Genomic DNA, 18,608 nt, shown 5'->3' with positions numbered 1-18,608 from the left:
GAGAACAGCCAAAATGTTTTCTTTCCTTCTATCACCTCTTTGTTTCCTGGGTTTGGATTTTAGACCAATCTCAGCCAGCTGGACGTTAGTGAACAATTTCATCAAAATTTCGTAGGATTTTCTCTCCTTTTTCCAAATTAAAAAATTGCATTGAAATTTCAAAAAATTACTAGAGACTTTATCAAGTATGGTCATCAAAGGTTGTTACTTCTGTATGCCTTTTTGGATGATACATCTTTTCAATTAAAAAAAGAAGACCACCATGTTGCACATTTGTTTAGCCAAAGTGAACATTTAGGCTTGTTCCTTTGTGGAGTGTATTTGACAATAATATTATGTCAAACACACCTGAGGGGAGCCTAGCGTAAAGACAGCAGCCACATTGTAAACACCCTTACCAGAATTTGGCCTTCAGTCCTTAAATTTAATTGCTGCTTGTCTTCATGCGTTATAACTTTGTGCCGTTATCAATCATGTCATTTCACATATTTATCTAGTGCTGCATCTCAAACAGGTGTTCTTTCTTTCTGTATTAAGCAGAAAGATAATTTCCTCAGGCTAGTTGCTAGATTTGTGGATGGAGTAGACGATGAGTAGGTTAGAATAGGGAAGGGCAGATCCTCAGCTTTTTCACCTACCATGGTTTAATGAGCCGACATGATGGTAGTACCCACATGTTGGGCCAGCTTGGGGGGGTGATAGGAAGCAGCCTCCAGGGAGCCCTGTGGAGAGGTGTCTTGGAGACCAGAGGAGGACAAAATGTCACCTGTCTTGTCAGCTTTGCTGTCCATGGCGAAGGACTTGTGTCACCAGGAGAGCCTTCAGAGAGAAATTCTGCTTCCCATTTGCTATGTCAGAGCAGGGAACAGCAGGCAGAAAGGGAACTGGATTAGTTGGGGTGGCACTGCTTATATATTTCTGATATCTAACATTGTTATATTTGTTTAGAGATTTCTTACCATTTCTGTTGACTTATTTTTTTCTTATTGTCAAAATTGTTTGCATAGAGCTCACAGAGCTTAGCTATCCAGGTACTAAGTCTGCCCAGCTAAAAATACAGCACTCATGAGCTTTTTGGGTAATATGAGTTAAACCTGAAATAACTAAACTAGTTATCAATCAATTGTTTTACAATTGTCTAAGTAACAAATAAAATTACTTATCATACTGCAAATGCACAGGGAGATAAATAATTAAAATATTGGTATCTTTGGTATGTGTACATTATAGACACATTTTAAGTGTGGTGAAATAATAGCATATTTCTTATCTACATGTACCATACATGCATATATCCTATGAGAGTGAAAGCGTAGCTTGTGGTGTAAAAATCTGCAAAACAAGATTGTGATTTCTTTAAACCATCCTAGTGTTCTCATTTGTTAAACAGGGACAACAAGTTGACAATGTTGTTGAGGGAATCACTTGGGAACATCAACTGCAGAACTACTATGATTGCGCATATTTCTGACTCCCCAGCCAATTATGCAGAAACTCTCACCACCATTCAGCTTGCATCACGAATCCACCGAATGAGAAAGAAGAAATCCAAGGTTGGTTCACAAACAAGCTGAAATTAATTCATTTGAAAATGAGTTTTCCTAACCTCTCGGTGGGGGAACATGGGATTTCTCAGCGGTAAGAAGTAATACAAAATGCATAAAAGCTCAGGAGAGGAACTGACAAATGACTTGGCACTGAGCCATCATCCCGCCCCCAATCCTTAATCCTGAAATTCCCTTCTTTTTGTTCCAAACACGTATTCTTTCTTTGCTTATATGTGGAACTATCTCAAAAGGTCCTATTTGTATTAATAAAAAACAATAAGGAAGGAATAGAAAACTGTTGAAGAGAAAGACAATGCATGATATTGAATGGAAATTATCTGAAAAGGTGTGATTGTTATATTACTCCTAATACAGAAAAATCTATGTGGCATGATCTTGTTATTTTGATTCACACTCCAACATTTTTCCACTAGATCTAGTCGTGATAGTATATACAAAGCACAGAGTATATAGCAAACCTGACCTTTTAACCAATTATATGTACATATATATACTTACATATCAATTAGTATTAATAACTTTCCCCTTATTGATCATTTTCAGTATGCATCCAGCTCATCAGGAGGAGAGAGTTCATGTGAAGAAGGACACGTCCGAAGACCGCCCCATTTGCGACCGTTCCACCCGCGAACTGTTGCCCTTGACCCTGACCTTCCTGTCCTGAGTATATCCAGTGATCCTGATTATTCCTCCAGCAGTGAACAGTCTTGTGATACTGTCATCTATGTTGGTCCCAATGGTGCAGCTTTGTCTGACAGGGAATTGACAGATAATGAAGGTCCTCCAGAGTTTGTTCCAATAATCCCATCCCTAAACAAGAAGAGAAGTAAAGACAATTCTGCTATTGGTAGGAGTTCTGACAAGGACCATTTTAAATGCAACACTTTTGCTGAACTGCAAGAAAGGTTAGAGTGCATTGATGGAAGTGAGGAACCCATCAAATTTGCTTGTGGAGAAATCTCTGTTGTGTCCAATTGTAGTCCAGTCCCTGGAGGTACAGAAAATGCACAGTCTAAGCTGATAAAGGAAAAAATATCTTCTCCTTCTGGAGGATTTAAGAAACCAATTCCACAAGAAACTGCATCTTCCAAGAAAGGACATAACCTTCCTTTCCAGGCTGTTGCACCAAGAGGTGGCAGTGGCAATTGTCATGAAAAGAGCACACCTCACTTGAAAACAGAGCTTTCCAAGGCGCAGAGCAGAGCTGACAACAAAATAATGGACTCGATACTGGAGGGAGAGAGAGAGACAATCACCGATCCCCTGCAGTCCTCAAGGTGTAGCCCTTTAAGGAATCCGGAGCAGAATAAGGGCACAGCTGAATGTGTCATTAAGGAAAAGCCCTTGTACATGAAGAGACCCTTGCCAAGTCCAGCACCACCACCTCCACAGCAGAAAGAGCATGTACAGAGCTCCAAAGGTGAGAATTTGGAGCTGGACAATAGCAGTGCAGTTCGGACTCCTCCTGTGGGAATGAGCAAGCAGATGGGAAACAAACCTGAGCAAAACCCCATAGGAAGCACGTTCCTGGTTGGTAGCAACGCCCAGAATCAGTCAGGTGCGATAGAGGTACACAGCTTCAGGTCAGCGTTCAGAGGGAAATGTTTTGATCGGGATATACTAACCACCACAGTGACTTTGCAGCAGCCTGTTGAGCTGAATGGAGAGGATGAGCTTGTTTTCACTGTGGTGGAAGAGCTATCCATTAGCGGGATTATGGATAATGGAAGACCTTCCAGTATCATTAGCTTTAACAGCGACTGCTCCCTTCAGGCCCTTGCATCGGGTTCGAGGCCAGTCAGTATTATCAGCAGCATAAATGATGAGTTTGATGCTTATACCTCACAGGAGACTTCTACTGGTGTAAATATTGATATTGTTGTGCCCTTTGCTAAGGATCCCTTTACCAGTAGCAGACGTTCCTCCATCAGTTCGTGGCTTAGTGAAGTCAGCATATGTACAATTGAAAGTGATGGAGCCCAGTCTAGTGACAGTTTTGTCACACAGTCATCTTACGGCTGTAATAAGTCCGAGGAACCCTTCAACTTGGATTCATCCCATTTATCTGTCCCCCTGAAGAGTGCTCTGAACGACAGTGGCTTTTGCTTCTCTGAACTGGAGAGTGAGAGCTTGAGTTCCAGCAAGCTGTCCACAGGCATCAGCAAAAGCCCTCAAACCTCTGAAACTACCAAAGCATCTCAGATAAAAAGTGCTTTTTGTGTCACTGATCAGCCCATAAAAATAAAATTTAGTAATTCTCGCGATACGCCTGTGATAGAAACAATACATTCTAGTCTTCCTAGGAAAACAAAAACTACCTCATCTCCAATCCACAATAATACTGTCCTCAGTTATAAAGACCTGCAGAATCCACATGGTATATTTGAAGATCCCTGGCTGTTGCGCACCGATTATCAGTTGGAGGCAAAACCTGCAGACTCACTGCTGTCTCCAAAATCTCACGCGTTTGGTACTGAGAAGCAGCCAGGAAAAGCTGCCCAGTATTTTGGCGCAGCGTCCAGGCCAACGAAGTCACAGACTATGCTCGCATGTTCGCAGAGGGTTGTGGATGGTTGTGAAATGGCCTGCAAATCCTCCAGCGGAGCAGCGAAGAAGTCAGAAGTTGCGATGAAGATGCCACAGCTGAAGAGAGGAGCCACTACACTGGGAGTGATGCCAGTGTCGCACGCTAACAGTACTTTGTCGGAGGCCGTGACCCGAGGGAATTCGGATGCTCCCTTGGCCACTGGAAGCTTGAAATCGTCACTGGGGAAGAAGAGCGCACCACAGAAGTCAACCATGTTGCCCAGGCCAGGTGGGCCAACACCTCCAACACCTCCTGTACGCAAATCGAGCCTGGAGCAGAAACCTGTTGGTCTGGGTAATGGTGGGGGAAAAGCCTCTGGCCTGGACTTTGCCAGAGCTGCCACACCGAAGGCTGAAGATGAAGCAGATTTGCGGTTGAAAGCTGGGTCTTACTTCAGCGAAAGTGCCAGCAGCAAAATGAACCTGAAGGGTGACCACTCTTTGCCCAAGATGACATCCAGCTTAAAGGCGAAGGCATCGAAGAGCGAAGCCGTGCACCGTTACGGGAGCCACATGTCCCTGGAGAGGTGTGACAGCCTGACGTCGGTCGGATCCAAAGCAAGCATGGCGAGGGAGAACGGGAGTGCCAGCAACAGCCGGGCAGGGCGCTCCGTCCCCAGGCTGGGGGTTCCCCCTGTTGCCTCCGGTGTGGGTTTACCACCACCTTTCACCACCCCTGCACCTGGTAAAAACAGCCAGGCAAAACCCACAGCGAACCAGAAGGTGCAAGTGAACGGGAATAAAAACCGAGGCCTCTCCGCCAGCGGGTCAAAGTCTCTCAGTTCCTCGGTGAAGTCTCTGACGCAGCCCACAGGGAAGGGCTCTGGCATGGCCCCCGGCGGGAAGGCGGCTCCCCGCTCCGTGCAGCCTGTCAGCGGCAAACCTGGCCGAGGGACCATCATGGGGACCAAGCAGGCCATGAGGGCGGCCAACAGCCGCGTGAACGAGCTGGTGTCAGGCGGCTCTGCCAAGGTGGGCCACTTCCGAGGCTCCACCGACTCCGACAGCGGCAACGACAGCGGCATTAACCTCAGCGACGAGAAGTCGCAAATCCCGGTGCTGCCATCGCCGTACAGCAAGATAACGGCGCCCCGGAGGCCTCAGCGGTACAGCAGTGGGCACGGCAGCGACAACAGCAGCGTCCTAAGCGGGGAGCTGCCGCCGGCCATGGGGAGGACGGCTCTGTTTTACCACAGCGGGGGCAGCAGCGGCTACGAGAGCATGATTCGGGACAGCGAGGCCACCGGCAGCGCCTCCTCGGCCCACGACTCCATGAGCGAAAGCGGGATGTCATCGCCAGGCCGGATGAGGAGCCTCAAGTCCCCCAAGAAGCGATCAACAGGTAAGAAGTGAAGGGGGAAGGTGGCCAGGCGTCCACTGGTGCTCCACTGAGTCCCTGAGGATGGGGGGGTTTTTCAGGGCATCTCTGACAGCAGAGGCAGAGGAGGTTTGGGGGAGACTCAAAGCGGGGCGGTGGACTGCCTGCACGCGCTCGCGTATGGCTGTTGCGGCAGCTACTTGTCATTTATTTCACTTCAAAGCTGCAGGTGTGACACAGGTGCTGCGGCGGAGAGGGCAGGAGAGGTGCCGGGTGCCCTGGGGCGCCGGCAGGCTCCTTGTGAGGGAGGAGGCAGCAGATGGCTGCCGGCGGACAGGAGGACGTTCCTTCCTCCCTCAGCGGGGTCGGCAGCGAGCGCGGCACCAGGGCGGCCCGAAATAGGAGGGTGTTACGGGTGGGTTGGGAAGGGTGAGGGGGCTGGGTGGGCACTGAGGAGCTTTTGTGAGGATCGAGTGTCAGGGAAGGCCGGTGAGAGAAGAGCGGCGAGGAGAGGAGCAGCTCTGCTGCCAGGCGTTTGTGAGGGAATTTCAGTGAGATGGGCTGGGACTGTAGTTTGGAAACAAGGGAATAGGCCTGGAGGGGAGAAGAATGTTTGTGAATTAATGAGGATTGCTGAATGTGCGTTAGATTACCCAAAGGTAAGGCTTAGGGGCAGAGCAGGAGGGTGCATACGTAAGGTGCGACGGCTCTTACGTTAATGGTACCAGCTAATTGCAAAATTATTGTATTGCACTGTAACAGTGTTTTTATGAAGAAATTTTAGAGTGTACTTGCGGTTACTATAAGCAATAGGAAATCGACTGGGGGAGTTGCTCAGAAGAGGCAGCTCTGGCTCACGTACTGTGCCAAGGCAGACATGTTCAACCACGCCACGCAAAGGTGGGCGTATGAAAGCCAGGTCCCCGTCCTGCTCTCCAGTGCCTTTCCTTATTGCTTTCACAGGTGGTGCTCATGTAAGTGCCCCTAGTTGTAGTCAGCTTCAAAATCAGGCTCACATGACTGCTATTACAATATTAATTTTTACAGATCTGTGTTGAAGTCCTGTAGTATCGTAAAGAATCGGTGGCAGTCGGTGCCATGTAGCTAATGACCAGCAGCCTCATTCAGCAACCTAAGCATACTGACTGTTGGAAATATAGTAGGAACTAATATCAGCAATGCGCTGAATCTGAGCTTTTGGTTGGAAAGCGGTAATTATTGCAGTCCCTGTAGACACCCATGATGCTTGATTCTGGCAGTAAAACCAAGGGATTTAAACTGACGTAGATCTCATGGTGCTTTCTGGTCAAAGCAACTGAGTTGCTTCAGCAGGTGATAAATCGTTTTGTAAACTTAGTGCAACATTTGCTGCAGTTCTCTTTCCATAGCATATCAACCTCTTAAACCTTTCCTACAAATCAATATTAACAGCTGTATAAGTTGCACACATATTGAGAAGGCATTACCCACTGATGGATTTGTATTTGTTTTTGCCCCAGGAAATGCTTATAAGGTCTTTAAAAATGACAAACTATTTCTTTTTGCAATTGAAATTGCTCTATATCAGTAAATTATGTATTACTTTTTTGGAGTGCTGTAGACTTCGAGGCAATAATGTGTTTTATACATGAAATGAGGTTTCCTAGGAAGTTCATGAAATATTTCTTACAAGAAATATTTGGTGCAGAGCCATTATTGGCCTAAAATATATTGTAATCTTTGCAAAGGGTTAGAGATTCTTGGAGTAGCTTACACTGCTTCAAACTGTGTTGGAGTCATGTCATGTCTGGACTTAAGGACAGATCCTACTCCCATATATGTCACTGGAAACCTTGTCCCCTTATCCTTTAACTACATCCTTGGAGAAATGATGTTGACCCTGACTGGTACAGTGGAAGGATAGGAGGTTTGTCTGCTTAGTATATGTGTTTGACTGCATCTGTTCTGTGTCCTCCTTCAGAGGGATCCTGTTGTCACCGGAGTGGTTACAGGATCAGAGTTACAGCGGGTGATTTCAGCAGGCAGGACTATAGTGGTGATTCAGGCTAAATGAATAGGGGTTGTGAGAATGATGAACAGGTGTAGAAGTAGAATCAAGTCTTCCCCTTTCCAAAACATTCCTGTTGTGATTGTTCTTGTTACTTACAAATTAGCAAGGATGCAGTTATGAATTAGGGATATTCTTAAGAATATGTAAAGCAGGTAGCTCTTGAAGTATCTATGGAGGTGTGTTGCTTTGAGGGTACCTGCTGGGATTTTGTCTCCATTTCATGTTGAAGTTTGTGACAGGGCTTACCTGGCAGCCTTAACTTGCATTTAACTTTCCTGTAGAGGTCTCAGCCCAGAAGTTATTTTGGGAGCACTGTCCTCTGAGCAGCACTGTCTCATCTGTTTAATGGGCTCCCTTTTGTAAGACCAGAACAAATAAGAAACTCCATACCTCTGAGTTGGTTTTCAATAAGAGGAGGAAATTAGGCACTAAATTTATTGTTACCAGTCACCCAAAAGCTGCTTATACTTACTGCTACCATGTGACATTGCAGCTTGTTTCTGGTGGCCTTCAGCCCTCCTATTCACCTAGGGATTGGATTGCAGCCTTGTTAACATTGCCTGACCAGCTCTATGCATGTGCTCATCCTGGACACATGCAGTGTAAAGGTCAGCCTTTTAGAGAACGAAGAGAGACTTATCATCGCAAAACATGCTGGACACCAAAGTGCCAAGTCTTGTATACAAAAGTACCAGCATTTTTGAAGGACATAAGTCAGTCTCCGCTTCATGAAACTTGAGCCCTAGCAGATGCATCAAGGTGGCAGTACGCTGTTTGTCTGTAAATCTGGGAGCCCTCCTGCTGAGGAATTGGTGAGTTTTGTCGTGCTCTGAGCTTCTGAGTGCCGGTGCAAATGTGTGGTGATAGGCCTCAACATTAGAGGTGGCTTAAGTTGCAGGTTAGTTGCTTGCTGCCTTTTGAGTGCCTCCCAATTCCAAAAAGTCATTGACAACTGCTGGTGTGTAGCACCTTAAAGCATAGGTAGTAGTTCTGGAGAGAGCTGTTTGCTCTTTGCAAAGAGGTTATACAATGAGAGGGATATTAGATACCCTTGCTTGGCTTTAACTGGAGGAACAGGAGATTTCCAGATTTATCTGCCATTATCAGTATTGGTTTGAAATTACTCACTATCTCATTGCCATTGCAAGGTAATGAATACCATTGTAGCCCACCAAAGAAAAATTAGTCCAGGCAAAATATTTTTGCAAGGAGAGAATAAAGAACTGATGCTCAGACATCTGCTTTGGGAGAAGAACTGCTGTTACTCCCATTCGTGAACCAAGTGAAACGTACTTTGTCAAGGCAGTAACTCAATTAGCAGCCTGAGGGTATTTTACTAAAAGGAAAAGATCAAGAAAAGCATTTCTTTCTAAGTATCCTGAGAACCTCGATCTTTCTTTAATTCACTGCAGTATGTTCTGCAGTCTGTCAGTCTATTACAGTCTGAGGAACGCTTGTCTTCTGTATTTTAGGCCTCCAGCGCCGTAGACTGATTCCTGCTCCGTTACCAGATGCTGCCTCCCTAGGAAGAAAACCCAGCGTCACTGGCCAATGGGTTGATCTACCACCTTTGCCAGGCACTTTAAAAGAGCCATTTGAAATTAAAGTTTATGAGATTGATGATGTGGAACGATTACAGCGACACAGACAAGAGGAAACTGAGGTCAGCACATATTTTACAACAACTGTAGACAACTTAAATTACAGTATACAGGCAGAGTCCTTGCTTGAATGCTGGAATGGTGTTCAGAAAATTGATTGCAATTAAAGCACTATAATTATTAATTTTACAATTCATATGTTGGGGTACCCCTAACACAGAAAATGAAAATGATTACTGTCTAAAATTAATTGTGTCTAACATGACTGATGGTGTAAATGGAAGTTACCAATGAATATATTATGAGAAGACTTTATAATCTTAGCCTGGCTGATGAAACCTTACAGGCTCCCTCAACTATAGGGTCATTAACTCTTTATGTAAATGACAGGATTCTATTAAATCAGGGATACACTGAGTTTAATTTACTTGTAATTGGAAACCACTTCAGCTAATTCTATTTTGGAGACCAGAATTCTATATTCTTCTGATGCCTTTTTCCCATTTCTTTCATAATAGCCTTTCCAGGATGTTGAGAAGGTAGGAATGCTTTTAAGAAAATACGAATCCATATGTTTTAGGATTAACTATAACTCTAATGTTATTATTAGGCTGTGTTTATCATTTGCACTGCTTAAAAAAAAATTCCTGTACAAACAGTAGTAATTTCAGAATGTATTAAGAGATGTCTGCTAATTCAGAGAAGTGCAACAAATGCTCAAGTGATGTAGCATGCTGTTCCTCTAGATTAGAATCCATTAATGTAAACTTCAAATAAAAAAAAAAACAACCAACCCCCCAAAAAACCACCAACCCCACAACCAAACAAAACAACCCACCTACTAACTCTTACAAGTAATGAGCTGGGAGCAATTTGTGTCAAACTGTTGGAGGTCAGCTCATAACAGGCAAATTCATGAAATGGTCTTTCTGTGTCTTAAAAGGGTCTGATGTATTTCCATACCAAGCTGAAGATACTAGAAAGGCGCCAGCAGCGAATCAGAGAAGTAAAGGCAAAGCACGACTTTTTGAAGGAAGAGTTGGAAGAGACAAAGTGCAGGTTGATGATGGATCCAAATAAGTGGAAAGAAGACTGTAAGTATTTTGCAAAAACAGCATTATGATCAGCATGTAACAAATTTTCAGCATGTGAGCAGTCCCACTGAAAAAGCTAAGTACTTGCTAAGATATTTTGCCCAATTGAGCCGTAAAATACCCGGTGACTCCATTCGTATTTCTGTGATAAAGGATTTGTTCAGTGCTGAGTAGTACCAGAAATGAACAAAGAAACCCCTCCAAACCAACCAGAAGGGAACATCAAAACAATGCAGAGACTCACCGTGATGCTTGTTAATATTAAATTTTTATATAACCTTTTGTTATCCTTCTTTCCAAAGAAGGAAAAAAATGTTTCCATATCCATGTTATAGCTGGGAAACTGAGGCATGAGATTTGTTCACTGACTGTGTGCTGTGCCTAACTGGAGCCTCAAGGCAGAGTTTTGCATCTGCTGAACAAAGTGAAAAAAATTTCTTAGTTCAAGAGAAACAAAATTGTACTCTACATTATTGGCTCCCTTGTGATAGAATAATGTTTTACTATGAGCTGTTTCTCTTACGAATTTTTTGTCTGACAGTTGAAGTGGATCCTGATCTTGATAAGGAGTCACAGGAGTACCTGGAGGCACTGGAACAAGTGACAGAGGAACTGGAGCAGTGTGTTAATCTGTGCAAGTCACATATCATGATAGTGACGTGTTTTGATATTGGAATAACAGATGCGCAAGATGGAGTAAGGGAAGTGGAGGTTTGAAGAGAGGGTTTTCAAGGGACTGAAGGAAGTGAAGCTGGATTGTCCGACATGAAGAAGTAAAGAGATAAAGTAGCTGGGAAGTGAAGGAGGAAAGGTGAAGACTGAAAAGCAACAATGAATGTTGTAACAGAAAGAAACAGCTGAGGGATGGGAATGTTCATAAATCATTTGGTGCCTCAACGTGACCTGAACTGTACAAAGATAAAAGTAGGATCAAGTATTGCTTCTACCAGAGGGAAGCGAGGAAATTTATTACAAACCAAGATGTTAATTTACAAACAAACATACAATGGAAGTGCCTTTAAAATTAATTTGATTTTCATTTTTGTATTTGGTGCTAGAATTAAAGCCAGCAAACCTAAGCAGACCACAAAATGTATTCCTACGAAATATTTTATACTGTATAGTGTATTTATGACTATATGTAAAAAACAAACAACATTGTAGCAAAAGCAATAAGTAAATTATGTTTTCATACCTGAACTTGCCTTCTTGTTTCATAGAAAAGCTGTTTTATGTAGCAGAATTAAAATTGTATTATAATTGTTTTCTTGGTTAGGGTTCAAGATATTTTTATGAACATTTATCTATTGAAAAGGTGTATTATGGCATTTTGAAATGATTGTTTTACCTTCAGGTTTTGTATTATTACTTTTTCAGATCAAAATAAATGTTTGTTTTCCATTTTATATATACATATATAGATATATATTAACTGCTTACCTACTTCCTTGGTTACTAACCTCACTTATCACAGACCTGGTCTTTTTGGAGTTGTAAACTTAATGTGAGGAAGTCTACAAAGGGCACTGTGGTTTGTTTTGGTTTTCTTTTTTCCTCTCTGACTGCAGGAATTGAGAATTATGTTTATTACCAAAACCATAAAACAAACAAAAAAAAGGAACAAAAATTTTTTGTAAATGTTAAGTTAGGTCCATATTTTTATATAGTTTTGACTATAAATATAGCATTTGCAGTTTGAACTTTTAAGACAAATAGTATATCTTTTTACAGTTTTTCTAAGGAAGGCAAACCCTCAGGATCAAGTTTATACATGCTGCATGAGATTTGTGCTTTTTTGAAGGAGGCCACTTAAGTGTGGAAACTATTGATAAATTGTTGCCAAACAAATACTTTTGAAAAGGTTTAATAGTGTATGTAATACCACATTTCATAATGGATCATATTTTCTAATCATCTTCCTTTTTATGGTTTTTTCAAATCCTTTGTACAAATATGTATTATAACAGCTTGCTTCAGTTTTTATCTGTGAATAAAAGATACATCTATTGTTACGATTGCTTCTTGCTATGTATGTGATTTTAATGTTCGGAAGAGAGCGGGTGGCCTGTGGTACACCGCATTAAATGTCACATTATATTACCTCTTTGCCCAAGAGAGATAACTGGGAACAGAGTTTTGACATTAGTCATCAGAAACCAATAGGGAGAGAGAGACAAAACACCAAAGGGCAAAATAAATAGCGATGATAATACTTAAATTCTCTTAGCACTTCATAGTTTACAGAACAAAGACCTGCGGCTCACGTGCTTGTTTTCCCTGATGAGACAAAGCAATTAAAAATGGGTCTAAAAACAAAAGAAAACTTTAGGAACTGAAATCAAGCCCTGGGCCCTGTAGGTCCATCACAGCAAACGACTACATTCATTTCTCTCTGACACTGCTGCGTTTGCTCTCTGGTTAGACAGTAGCTGTGCCTGGTCCTCATCTCCCAGTGATGCTGGCAGGTTTAGTGTAAAGCTAGTGCTTCTGACGACACCATCTCGATATTTTCCAGCTGTGTGGCCAAATGGCCTGTAGTGGGTGAAATTTTCCTCTCCCTCTTTTTCTCTCCTTATGGAGCCCTAATAGCATGGCATCCAAGCACCAAGTTCTCTTACCCTCACAAGAGGCCTGTGAGAGGGGAGTAAGCGCTTTCCTCCTCATTCTGCAGCTGGAGAAGTGGGAGAGTGAGAGCAAGACTTTGATGCTTAAATATCTTTGTGACTTTGCATAGGTTACAAAGGGTGCCCTGCTCTTATCTACCTCTCCGTGATTTATCCCTGGAAAAGGGTGCACCGTGTTTGCTTACTGACATTTGGCACTGCCTTGGGTGGTATGTGGGGGAATGTGTCATCTAGAATTTCTAGAGGATCCCCTTGCTGATATTCTGGAATACAAGGTATATTTATTGAGTTGTAAATTCCTGCTATTTTTACTTTCTGTATGTGTGCAGAAAGTCACAGTTCTTCCAAAGATGAAATCAAAACCGTGTAGTGATTCAATACATTGTGGGTTTTTTTCAGAGCAAGGATCAGATAAATAAATACAATCAAAATAAAAAAGGCAGCAGCACCCTGAGGGACAAGTATTTCTTAGCAAAGGGGAAAACCTCCAAATGAGAGGGCCAAATGAGAATATATTCGTGGGGAGCTCTGCACTGTGGTGTTAGGTTTTGCACTGTCCTTTGGAGATGCACATCTTAATGGTGCTGCTGCAAAATGAGTTGACCTGTGGTAGCCTCTGAGCCCTGAGCACGGCAGGGCAGGGCTCTCAGTCTTTTCAAGGTAGCCTGTAACCCCCTCTTGAATGGACACAAGAGTTTTTGTTTCTTTTATCTGCCAGCCACTTCATCATTTCCTCAGAGGTCTTAATTGTTTCTCCCCCTCTCTGGCCATATTATAATCCTCTGAAATAAAATTGAAGTCACTATTCATCCATCCCAATTTTTATAAATCTGACAATTTGTTGAAATATTCTGCTATAGAGTGTTTGCTGACCAGGCCTGCATCCTTTGATACTTTCTCCATAATTTCTAACTATGCTTATGTTTTCCACAAAGTAGCAAAAGAAGCATTTCAGGGCTGCTTGGTTCCATGTCAACATGGCAATAGCATGCATATTAAATGCATTTAGCCTCTGGCTTGGTGACACAAAACAAGCCTGAGATGCAAAATAAGGTGAGGCACTGATGGATGAAATAGCAGACTTTTCCCTGTGCAAATGCTGTTCTTTATTGGTAGTTGTGGATAGTAAATTATCTTTCATATCTCAAGGCCTCAGAGCCTGTAATATTCCTTTTTTTTTGGTTAATTTTGCAGTTCTGTCCAGTTAAAATTTATACAAATATATGCTTTAGTTTATGAGTCAAGCCCATTTTGCAAAAGGCTTAATTACATAAGGTTACAAATGATAATTGCAAAGTTAAGCTGGTTGCTTTATTTCATTAATTTTCTATTGAGATTTAATGGTTTACAATAGCCATTAAATTGCACACTTAAAGATGTGATCTCGTTGAGTTTGTTATGGTATCAAATAAAACCTTAGAACCCCACTCATGGTGGAGAACTGGCTGAGTTACTCTTGGCAGGGCTAATTCACACTAGAATATTTTCCCCCTTGGTTGAAGCTCTTCCCATGAAATCCCTTACGTTCTCCTTGCTGGGGCAACCCTGCCTAGGTCCCTCGATGGCCCAGTTTACCAAGCAGCTCACATCACGCTTATTTCCCGGCAACAGGAAAAAAATGTATGGACAGCTGCTGGTTTTTTAAACCAGTGCAATGGTAACTCTAAATAAAGATTAAATTTCAGGAAGTGGAACATAAATTCCGTCTCCTTAAAACCCACCTCTCACCAGGTTTCACTAACCAGGAGGCCAGAGGTGACGTGAGCTTGCCTGTGTGTGAGGGGCAGGGAGAGGAGAGGTCCCCACTGCCGCAGTCTCATGGTCAGGCATCTTTCAGGAAGAGATGAAGTATGGACTGGAAGGAACAGAAATCCAGTGAGAAAGCAGGACTCTTACCTGGTGACCAGGGACTCAGGAAAGGAAGGAGAACCTTGCATTCTGGACATGGTCTCCAAGCTTACTTTTGCATTTTCCCATCCAATGGTCATGGTCCAATATATAAAACTACTCCTGGGAGGTGGGATTTCAACTCATTTGTCAGAATTTGCAAGTTGAATGAGTGAGTTGGAGGAGTCAGTAGCCACTCCTGCAAGCTGTGCTTGTTGCTACCCATGTACTACGCAGTGCACATCTACAGGTACATTGCTAGAAGTGTTTGGAAATACAGTTATTACAAACATAGATTCCCTATAGAGAAATCAGATGGTGTGTAGGCAAAAACTCATTTAATGTATGCGTAAAACCTTTTTCCTTACAGTGCTCTAACTTTTTTCTGTACAGTGGTCTAACCAGTTCCAGCTAAGGCATTTCTAGGACACTCTAACTGTAGTATTGAAACATCAGTACTAAAAGGGAATGCAATAGAAATATGAGATTATTTGTTCTTTTCTCAGCATGCAGAAAGTGTTTCATTTATTTCTATTTCAAGGTACCCATGTATTCTGTTTCTAGTTATAAACCCACGTTTTCCAGTCACTTGCATTTTATTTTTAAAGTTATGTGTGGAACATAACTCCACAGGCAGCTGTTCTATATTGTGGCTATAGGCAGGGTTTAAGGCAAAAATGTTAGCTATAAGATGACCTCTGTATCAGATGTCCAAGCTGGCAGAAGTGGACACAAATAAAAAATGGTGCCGTATTTGGGCCCCAATTCACTAGAGCACTTAGGCACCTGTTTAAGCAAGCAAGTAAGTGAATCTGGTTTGTATCCAGAAAAACACTCCAATTTTGGCTTATATCCCATTCACTTGGTTTTTTTTGCTCCAGGGCTTCCGATGGTGTAAATTGCTTTAGCAGTGGTTCAGTGGAGTTTCGCTGACTTTCACCAGATGAAGATCCTGCTGAAAATATTTTACTTATCATCAGTGGTATTATTTGGGACAAAGGAAAGAATAATTCTGTTGATGTGCAACAATATCACAAGTGCAAATTAGAAAGCAGAAACTGCCTCCCAGGCTAGTCCTATATGTAGCATCTCATGGCTTTATGCAGAATTTGACTTGCAGAAATCTGTTTGTGGAGCACATAGAATAAGACATAACTCTTGACAGTGTAGATGTTCACAGAGATTTATCAGACCTGCAGGGGAACTGCCTGATGATGGGGTGTGTTTGGCACGACAGTAACCTTACAACAGCTTACATAGGAGCCCATTACTTCACTCATTTCCCTTCCCAAGACTCTCCCCACCAGCTGGGGGGGACAGCAGGAGCGTGGTGGCAAAAGGAGGGGAATCTTTCCAAGCAACCCACACAGGGACTCTGGGTGATGCACACTTCTTCAGTGGCCTGGTTTTACCTTTTTTTATATGTCTTTTGCTTCTGACTGTTGCATTCAGCTTGAGACAGGTCATTCCTGGGTATATTCCTGTGGCTCCCAGATGAGAGGGAAGGGCAGCTGTCACTTGGCTACATCTCACTGGGGGATGGACAGTAAAGAGATGCTCTTACAGCAGATAAAAATAGCATTTCTGCCTTCTCTCCATTGCATGAACACTTAGTAGCATAATTAACTTTCTGTACTTTTATATTAATATAGTCTATAGAGATTAGGACCTTATTCAAATCTTAGAGGTAAGGAGGCCTCTCTGAGACAGCGTTTGTTGGTTGATTTGTCTTCCAAGTGGCCAGCCCAGGACCTGGCGTGAGCCAGTACAGCTTCATTCTGCAAAGGTTTTGCTTCATTTATTTCTTTAATGTAAACATTTCTGTGGCAGTTTCCTATCAGGACTGGCAAAGGAAGGCAGCAGCGCACACTGTGCTGCCTGTTCTCCCTGGGACAGCTGAAAGAGCTTGTCCTGACTTTTGAAAGACCTGGTTTTGGAGCTTTGCTGTTGACTTCAGCAGGAGAAGAACCAGATCATTAGTTAACTCCTGGCATCGCTGGTATTACAGCAATATTATGTGGGCAGAAGCAGCAAAGCCTTCGGTCCCAGAGTAGTGAAAAAGCAGGTTCATGCCTCCTTGTTATCTGGCTCTCCTACCCGAGGTCAGCAGATTGCCTTAGATTCTGCCCTTCAGAGTGTCAGGGACCTAATCAGGGCTGCGGAGCTCCTGACACAGCTCACGTGACTGTATTTAAAGCACATTTTAATTGATCTGACCTTGTATGGGAAATACCTTTGGAGTCCTAATGTGCTGCTCTCTGGGAGGCAGGCACAGTGCTCCAGGGCACAGGCAGCAGAGAAATAAGCAGGCATTTTAGAGTTTGGCCTTTGACTGGAAAAACTGACTTTTAAATATTGGCTTACCGAGACCTTTCCCTGTGTCTGTAACAGTGACCCTCCATTTGTCAGTACCTGGCACAGATATACTTACAAATGCCACTTGTTTTGAAGGGTGCCACTCATTTTGTTGTACATTACCATTTAAATGAGTTACATTTGTACCTAAAGGCTTCAGTCTCATGGGGCTAAGTGCTGTACAAACACAATTTTTTAGCCTAAATAGACAGGGTATGAGAGGGAAGGACAAAGTGGACTACTGTGTTTCCCTCCAAATTAAGCGTGTAACAGTTCTTAAAAAAATGTCTCTCACAATGTCCTTTTTGCTGAGTACAGAGCAAAACCTTCAGCCACAGGAGCTGAAACACTACAGACAGGCTCCAGTGGGATGCCATTTTCAAACTGCTCAATTTCCAAAGTGAAGACATGTTATTTACTTGTATGATGGGAAATGAGGGAAAGCAAAGCTTTCCCTTCAGCTTTTGGGAGAGAAACAGAAGGAAGAAAATGTAATAACGTATACAAATACATCCATAATGGAAGAAAATGCCAGCACCCGGACTGTGCACTTCTTTGCAAAAGCTGTGCATTCTGGGCAGGCATAAAGGGGTGGAGAAGACTGAAGGCAGCCATGTGCTTCTTCCCCCCCCGTTTATATCCTTGGTCACATTTCTGCTCAGTCTCCTACCAACAAAATCATTTGCAAAACAGCTATGTATAGCTTTGAGGCAGCAATTTTATGAAACACTTTTGCAAACACGAGATTTCCCTGATTTCTCCTTTTCCCAGTTCTTAATGTTCTATAGGGCATCGTCTATTCTTCTCGCTATTGCCTCTTTGGGTGCCTTGCTTGGTCTCTGATTTGCTCTTTGATATCTAAAGTATCTCCACCTTTTCTTCCAGCTCTTCTTTACTAATATTCCAGTTGTAAATGCAGTTTGCCATTAGATGTTGTGCAATGGGAGCTGGCCTCTGCCAGGAGAGTATACAGAATAAGAAGAGAAGGGCTGGTAAAGGAAAGCTGCCTGGTAGAAAAACTGGGAATGAAGTTCACACCTAGGACTCAAACACTCAGCTGTGTTGGGGGCAGTGAAGTTATGTTTAGAATTGGACCGATGTGCACAGCAGAGACATTTATTAGTCATCTTCATATATACTAGGTCAGAATTTCTTCTGCCTGAAGTTCACTGAGCTATGCCCATATTTGAGAACTCAGTTTTGTGTCATACTTTCATTACACTGTTGGGTATAGACATTAAGCTATGATAATTACTAAATCCAAGTTCAAAAGATAGAACTTCACACTGCTATGATTTTTTAAGATTATTTTTTTAGGCTACTGCTGAAATAACGCATATAGACCACATATCCATACTCCAAAGAGCTCCAGAAAGACAGCCACCATTTGCATGGGATTTCTCTATAAAATAACCGGTAGGCTGCTGAGGGAACTGTTGAATGTGGAAACCAACTATTTTTCTTGGTTTACATGTTCAGTGCTTATTATGTTGCCTTATTAATCTACTATTTGTAAAAAACAAAA

The 18,608-nt window shown here is 42.7% G+C and overlaps 1 protein-coding gene across 2 annotated transcripts in view; it reads left to right on the top strand.

Annotated features, from left to right (window-relative positions):
* KIF26A (kinesin family member 26A) overlaps window positions 1-12,229 on the top strand; it is a 101,584-nt gene extending 89,355 nt beyond the window's left edge. For both annotated transcript variants that reach the window (XM_075029717.1, XM_075029715.1), the window contains exons 11-15: window positions 1,391-1,553; window positions 2,112-5,496; window positions 8,995-9,185; window positions 10,067-10,217; window positions 10,759-12,229. In XM_075029717.1, the coding sequence (XP_074885818.1) occupies window positions 1,391-1,553; window positions 2,112-5,496; window positions 8,995-9,185; window positions 10,067-10,217; window positions 10,759-10,934 (4,066 nt within the window). In that variant the 3' untranslated portion in view covers window positions 10,935-12,229. The remainder of the gene's footprint in view (window positions 1-1,390; window positions 1,554-2,111; window positions 5,497-8,994; window positions 9,186-10,066; window positions 10,218-10,758) is intronic.
* The last annotated feature ends 6,379 nt before the right edge of the window (window positions 12,230-18,608 follow it).

Source organism: Buteo buteo, chromosome 6 (genome assembly GCF_964188355.1).
Source record: "Buteo buteo chromosome 6, bButBut1.hap1.1, whole genome shotgun sequence".
Classification (NCBI taxonomy): Eukaryota; Metazoa; Chordata; class Aves; order Accipitriformes; family Accipitridae; genus Buteo; species Buteo buteo.
This window is presented reverse-complemented; position numbering and strand designations above follow the sequence as displayed.